General features: G+C 32.9%; 1 protein-coding gene across 1 annotated transcript; it reads right to left on the bottom strand.

Moving 5' to 3' along the window:
• Positions 1-1,115: 1,115 nt before the first annotated feature.
• On the bottom strand, positions 1,116-7,206 carry LOC141717241 (putative protease Do-like 14). Its single transcript, XM_074519334.1, has 11 exons — positions 7,179-7,206; positions 6,492-6,638; positions 6,250-6,413; positions 5,780-6,012; positions 5,464-5,524; positions 4,662-4,792; positions 3,733-3,853; positions 3,262-3,354; positions 1,570-1,694; positions 1,442-1,487; positions 1,116-1,312 (listed from the first exon to the last, which is right to left on the bottom strand). Exons 1-10 carry the CDS (start codon positions 7,204-7,206, stop codon positions 1,445-1,447), a joined length of 1,146 nt encoding a protein of 381 aa, XP_074375435.1. The 3' UTR covers positions 1,116-1,312; positions 1,442-1,444.
• Between the last annotated feature and the right edge of the window lie 1,128 nt (positions 7,207-8,334).

Here is an 8,334-nt window from a genome sequence, read left to right as displayed (position 1 = left end):
AAAACGCCATTTAAGTAGTAATTTCTCATTACTGCATAAAGTAAAATTTTACTGCATTTAGTATCACCCATTCTTAAAAGAGCAAGTTCATGGAAAATCAGAAAAACTGAGATGGGACGATTTGTGGATATTATCTCGTAATATGTTCCTATAGATTAATAAATTCACATCAAACTATATATTGCGGTGTCCAGGCCAAAATCGGAGAATATATGATAGGAACTTGTTTTTTGAAGAAATTTAGGAAAAATTGAGACGGACCGTTTATGGATTTTTTTTTCAAATAATATGTACCCTGACCAACACTTCTAGAGTACAAATGTATAGCAGTGAGTACTTTAAATCAATAGTTCATGAACCGAGAAAATGTCAAAGAAGAAAACAAACTCCATTTTTCATAGTCTCAAATCTCAGAGTATAATAAAATGTTGTTCTCTTAGCAAGGAATGTCTTTCTTATGATCATTCCATATATGATATATTATTGATTCTTGATCTGATTTTCAAACCCAAAAATCACAATTCTAGTGTTTCCTGCACTTGAGAATCTATATGTTAAAACGCACAGCCCAAAACTATGTTACTCAAACTCGACTAAAAATGTCCAAGTATCAGACCGGCAATGTTTGAAAAATATTAATATTTTTGGCCTAAAATAAGTATCCACATCCGAGTATACAAATCCGATTGTCGAGATTCCGACCTATCTTGAAGGTAAAATGAAGAGTTCGAGTAACATAGGCCCCAGAATATAAAATTCTACTACCAAAGAACAGCATATCCATCACCACATCGGTACATTATATATCATACAGGTAGAGCTCTTTAAAATAATATGGTTGAGACCAAGAAAAAATATTATTTTAGCGATTTATTACTTTATCGAGAGTAAATATACATTGTGTCCATTATGTTGGGACCGGAGAAAAATATTATTTTAGCGATGTTATTACTTCATCGAGGTTCAGCAGTAGTCTTAAATCAAACCTCAAGCCCATCATCTTCAACATCAAAGGAAAAGAGTAGGTTATAGAAATAAACTTTATAACAGTACTAACTACATAAAAAGAAACTTTATAACAGTATTTGCTAGTTCTTAATCAAAAAACCAATATCTGAAATATAAAGCATGCGTGATATGACAGGGAATTTTTTCAGACACTTCACGTGTCAGCACAAATTCATACAAAATTGGTCTATTTTCATGCTGGATTGCCTATTCAGACTGCTAAGATTGTGCTAATAACACTGAACTGCCTCTGCATGCTATCTCCTCTTCTTTTTCCATCTTCATTTTTACACAAAAAATTCACCTGTTGCGTTATTGTTAAATAGAATTAACCTGATATATCGGTATCGTTGTTTCCATACATGAAATTGATGGCACGTTGAATAGAAATCGTATTTATGGTCCTGAAAAATACTGATGGAAAGAGTGTTACCTGTCAAGCATACCGAATCAATACTCTCTCTTTATGAACAGGCCACCTGAATACATAAGCACAAGTAGCAATGTGTTAAACTTGCATCCATTTTTTTCCTTGGAGGGGTGGGGGAGATAAGAACTGACCTGTTAAATTGAGCCGATGTCGCCTCAACAAAAACTATATTAAGTTGTGTATGGGTATCATGACCCGCTCGTATGAGACTCAATTCTACTAGAACTCCAACCTTCTCCAATAAGATTTCGAAAAGCTAAAAGCAACAAGGGCAGGAAGAAAAGAATTAATGAATTTATATATCCAAGTGTAAAATAATAGTGCTCATTTTTCACACAATGAATATAGATCACGTTGATGGGGAGCGCTGTCTGCAAATTATCATAAGATAACACAATGGGCAATGCAAGAAATAACTAATAAATGGTTACTATATAAAGTCAATTAACAATCAATACCACAATAAAAAAAGTAAATAACTTCATATAAAGCCAATTTTGCAAAATTATAAAGTGGAAAAAGCACCACAACACAAAGGCAACATGACATCCTCGTGCTGATTACACTTTAAAGTGACGGAAAGCAAACAAATATTACACCATCTGATTACAATACCATTCAGGTAAGGATCAAACAAGGAATGACAAGGTACAGGGCTGAATTCGTAAAACTGCAATAAAAATGTCCTGTGAACAAAGTATTGGTGGAAATGACTTCCATTTTCTGATAATAGTTTTAACATAACAGAATTACAAATGTCTCCAGCTATTTGTACTAGTCTTCTACTGCAGGATAAGTAAAAGATTAATGTATCCTTGTTAACTCCCTTCCTAATACTGTACTTCTAGTTAATTAGGGACCTCCCTAGAAACACAGACAATGTGGGCTCTTAAACACCCAAATCCAGAATGGTGGCAAAAATGTGGTGGTTTCCTTAAATAAGTGGCCGCGCTAGGAATAATAATAGTGAAGATATATCAACTATCCGATAAAAGTGGGTTGACACCCATGAAAAAGCAACGCAAGGTTCATATGATTTGAACGTGCTCAGATATTGTCATGGCTCAATAGCCACCACAATGCTCTAACGAAGTGCGAATTTTATCAGTATTATTACATGGCCTATTACTAGCACGCCTACTAAAACTTCACCTAAAACCTCCCTCGAAAGAGAAATTATTAGTGGTTTTAGACCACTCCCAGTCTGAGAGTCGCTTTAGTATAATGAAGACAGTGCCTCCAGCCTCCTCGTATGTATCCTACTAGATCCTTCCTTTATATTTATCTTCTACTCTGCCTCTTCCTGTTAGTGGCATACATGTTATATTATTTACTTGGTTTCTAACATATTTGCTACGTATTGGTCTTATATAACAGTGCTACGGCTACCGTTTCTAGTATTAGATTTTTCTATTCATAGCTCTTCCTGCTTGAACAGTTGTAGCTTGTTTTAAAATGTTCTTTTTATTGCTAATTTCAGACTTTTAGTAATAGAACTGTGTTTTCTACTACACTAATGGATTGCATATCGGAAAAAGTGCTTCTGTAGGTTGGTTGGAAAAGATTCTCTACGATCCTTTGGTTACAATTTATGACTTAAGAGTACAAAATAACATTCTTGACTGCTACTTGAGAGTAGGTCATTTTACATAATACTATCCAACTACCTCTGCAAAACAACATAGACTTCAAAGTAAGGTAATCTTGCATCTTACATCTGAGATGCAATTTAAACATCTTGACATTCAATATTATCTTGATGACACTAACCATGAAATTTTACATAACATACACTAAAATTACATAATAAAAAATGTACACACCTCTAAAAAACTCTGGACAGGTTTCCCATCACATTTTACGATTACATCATGGACACGTAATCCTGCCAAATAAGCCGGTGAATCTGGTACGATCTGCAGAAGGTAGCACAAATACGAAAAAGGGTGTTGCACTTCAAAAACACAGGTTAATAAATAAAACCTTTTTGTCTGATTAGGCATCAACATGATACTTGACATTCGTATCACCTCAAGGAATCCTATATATCCATACAACTCTTTATTTAGGTAGGAACTGATAATCTAATTCTTTTTTTTGTTAAATTGATAATCTAATTCTATCTCCTTACACCATCAATTTTAATAGATCCACACCACTGACGATTCTGTAGTCTTATAATTGTGTGTGTATATATATATATAAGAAACATGAGACGCGAGATGCACATAACTGGAATTTAGAGTTACATGACAGAATACCATAACTTTAAAGCTTACACGTAAAGAGATTACCTTTTCAACAACTAATCCTTTATGAGCATCAGGAAAGTTGTGGATAACTCTCTCAATAAGGCCTATATCGGCTGCAAACAGGCTCATTGCTTCAAATCCCAGAAATGGACGGCAAAATTTCCTATTGCATGTATATTGTAACATGGATAATTTAGTTTTACTGAAAAAAGGACCATGAGAAAAAATTGCAATGGCGTTAGCAACAACTTATGTATATGACATACTCAAACACTACGTTTGTTTCACTGGATTACATTGTAATCACCCCTAAATTAGCTTATTTATGTTTCTTTATTACATTTCAACATTAACTTATGGACAACATATCTATCATCACACTAAACTATAACTAAAGGATTAGTGGGTAAAATTATAGCTATACAAGTAACATTCATCTTACAAAGCAGACTGTGGGCCAGATATTATTTATAAACATTTAAATATTATATTAAATTATATTTGTTACTGGTCCATATTTTTTGTATTGTTCCCACCACTTACACTCTATGTTTATAGGTAAACAAGGAGTCGAAACAGGAACAAATGGGAGGGAGAGAGAGCAATTGCACTTGTTAGTACAGATGAATATATTTAACTAAAATAATTAGCCTTAATTACACAATGTACATGAATTTAAGTGAAAAATCAACCCAAGTTTGTATAATAAAAAAATTCCAGTTCTGGATCTCAGAACATTAGAGAACGAGGAAAATTGCACTTGTTAGTACAGATGAACATATAAATGAAAACATTAGCCTTAATTGCACAAAGTATTGGATTTTAAGTAAGCAGTCAACCCAAGTTTGCATAAAAATTTGCTGGACATCAAATTATTAGACAACTATATATGTAACATTCATATTACAAATCAGAATACAGGCCAGATATTTTCTATAAACATTTAGCATCAAACTATACTTGTTACATACCCATATTCTTTGCAATGATCCCACCATTTATAGGCTATGTTTATCGGCAAACAAGGTGTAGAAAAGGGATCAAAAAATGCAATACCAATCAGCTCTCCAAGAGAGTTTATCAAAGGCCCTCCATCACCACACTACAACCAAAGGATGGTAAAATTATAATCAGTGAGTTGTACTTGACCAAATAGGCCAGAAGACAACGAAAAACATAATGTACAAGATAAATCTATCATTCTAAAACATATAAGGACCTCGTCATTATTCCACAACAAAAGAACATCAAGAAAGTAGAAACTGCCTTTTTGCTCTCTTTTTCCACGACTAGCATTCCTATTAGCACTTTTTACCACCTTGCATTGCCTCCCCGTAGTTACCCAAACTCCTAAGCTTTGTAGATTTAAAGGTCAATGTGAAACGTAAAAGACCTCCCTTACCAGACCCCAGCCCCACCTTGCAGAACTCACTCTCTAAAAGGTGTGACCAGAATAAAATTATGTTGCATCTCATGTTGTCATATTAAGTCCATGGAAAGAAAAATCATTCCCCTCAACAATAAAGTATAGTTGGTCATACTTGGACATGTATAACTCCTCGTGATCCATAATATAATTAGCAAGAGTGGAGTTATACACACATTTTCATATGAATTTTGTTTAATTATGGTCAATTTCTTTTTTATTTCGATGATTTCAGATTTTTCTTTACTTCTTAATACTCAAGTTGAGTAATTCAACTAATGAATTCCGCAAAAAAAATGCATCAACTTCCAGTCAACATCAATTGGGCGAGAGAAAGAGAGAGTTACCCTTGTAATTTTGCAATTCGTCGTAAAAAGTTGTTTGCAATCGTATGATATTTTTTTAAGCCTACAAAGTAAATCAAAGAAAAAGTAATCAAAACTCATGATAGCTCTTCATTTTATCACAATACTTAACTCATCATTTAAAAACAATGACAGCTATAATATTGTATCCATCCACATTACAAGAACTCATTTTTCAACTAAGAACGGGTAGATACATTTTTAAATCAAAGAAGTGAAATAGACATGGAAAGAAAAGAGCTAACTATTCAAATTATAATTAATGATTGATATGTCAAAATCATTTGAATAAACTAACCGATAATCACCCGGAGCAGCCATCGGTTCAAATGGTTCGGCAAAATAACGCCCCATGACAATAACTCTATCTCCGAGGATAAGTGAATCATCGATGCTTGCTATCTTTGCAACTTTGGCAGCTCCAGAAGAAGGTATCGAGGAGAACCTTATTATAGCAAGATTAAAATCAAAGTCGTGAGCATAGACTTCTCCACCCCTATAAACTTCACTGTCACATAAGTGCGCATGAACCTGAACAAACCATAAAATCGTCATAAGTTATCATATACAATTAAGAAGTGAAACATGGGCAGTATAAGGGACGTGTTTCAGGAAATAAAACATGTTGGTTGTATGTTAGAACAAACTTAAGACATTACCAACTATTTGGAAATTTCTGGAAATAAAACATCTTGGTTGTATGTTTGAACAAACCTAAGACATTACCAACTATTTGGAAATTAAGATAAAATGTTTTGGTTTCTCTACCGTAATATCACGAGCCAATTTATTTCTTCCAAACTCCTGGGATGTAGGCCGCCTAGACTTTCTGGAAGTAGATCGCCTGATAAGATTTGTGGAGGTGAGTACAATGATGGAATCATCATGCCTCTCAATAATAGTACCAGAACCTCGAGTTAATTTAACGCCGCCTAGGGGAAAAATTAATTAAAACAAATAAACTAACAAGGTATAAGCTAAGAAATCAAACAAATAATTTAATTTAATACCAGAGAAAGAAATGAGGGCAGTGACTGAAGATGAAGCATTTATAACAGCTGCCTTGGTGTCAGGATCAAGATACTCATTGCAATCATACTTTGAGAACTTTGGCCACTTAACACTCAACTTATGTATGTAGCACACTTCAGATTTAGCTGTACATACCAGTTTCAGACATCATCTAAGTGATAAAAAGAAGGAATAGCAATAGGAAATTTTTTAATAATCAAGAAGAAACTAGGCAACGTACAACCTTAAAACAAGATAGTAAATTATAAATTAATTTTAATAATCCCTAGTTTACTTGGATACAAGTTTTAAGTTGAGCAACCACAAATGACATTTCCTTTAATCTACTTAAGTATATACTAAAATTATGTGAATAATATACTCACATAAATTTGGGGTTGCTGGTTCCCGTTCCCAAGCGTTCTTCCTCTCTCTCATTCCTTTAAACCGTCTATACATGATATCTTCTGCAAGTCCAAAACAAAATAGTAAGTCCTTCACTCTAAAATGTGTGTCAGAAACAAATAGAAGTTCATAAAATACACAGTCTTGTATTTAAAAAGAAAACTGAAGTTGTACAACACCTCAATCATTCAACAATGCAAAGAGCCAAAGATACATTTGCAGAAAAAGGATATACATATATGCTGCAAGAAGGGATAAATGTTGCTTAGGAGCTAAAATACCGCTGTCATTAGGGATTTGATCCCCCATCCATACATACAATGAATGAAACAATAAAAAAAGCACGGGATTATTAATAATATGTAGTAAACACAGAATAATTTATATAGTTGAAACTCGATAAATCACATCGTAGACCCCCACCCCGACTCTATCTTTCTTATCACACTTAAATAAATATTAGACTCAGTTTTAAAGTTAAAACCGAATAAATATAGTTGAACCTCGATAAATCACATTGTAGACCCCACCCCGGCTCTATCTTTCTTAAATAAATATTAGACTCGGGTTTAAAGTTAAAACCGAGTTAAATAGTATTCAGTACCCACCTCCAGAACATGGATACTAAAGCCATTGTACCTTACAGAGATAAATATTGAAACCTTTGGCTCTTTGAACAAATTTCTTATTCTCCCTCCGTTCCATTATTATATAAGGCATTTGGCTCTTTGACCGCATTGTAAAAATAATATGTTTTTTAATAAAAATAAAAAATTAAATTTTTATTCAAAAAAAAATATTAATAGTTTTATTTACAAAATCCCGAAAGTTAATTGCGCAAATAAGCAAGTGACTTATATTGTTGACCACAAAGATAAAAGTGACTTATATAATGGACCCGAGACATTGGGCCTGTTTGGTGACATATATATAAGTGGCTTATTGACTTATAAGTCCGTAAGTACTTATCGACGAGTATTTGTCAAGTTGAATTTTTAACTTTTAAGCTGATAAGTTGAATGTCGGTAATGACGTACTTTTTTTCAACTTATTTTGATTTTTCACCTTTTTATTAACTTTAGTTTTATAAAATATATTTTTAAATGTTAATCTAATCTAAAATTCACGAAATAAGATAATTATTTTTAAAAATTATTTATTTTGATTTATTTAAAAAAAAAATCTGACTTATAACTAAGATTATCCAAACACTTATATAACTTATAAAGGTGGTAATCCCTAATAATCATGTGCTAGATAAGCCATATCTAACACGCTGACCCAACTTATAAAGTTTCATCTACTTATCACTCGTAAGTCACTTATTTAATTTAAGTCATAATTTAGTTATTACAAGATTTCCAAACGGGCACATTACTTTTTTAGGTTGTTTTCTGCACATATGGTTTTTACATACATCACTTGATTGAATTATTG

Source organism: Apium graveolens, chromosome 4 (assembly GCF_009905375.1).
Source record: "Apium graveolens cultivar Ventura chromosome 4, ASM990537v1, whole genome shotgun sequence".
In the NCBI taxonomy this organism is placed as follows: Eukaryota; Viridiplantae; Streptophyta; class Magnoliopsida; order Apiales; family Apiaceae; genus Apium; species Apium graveolens.
Note: the sequence above shows the minus strand (reverse complement) of the source record. Positions and strands in the feature narration are given on the sequence as shown.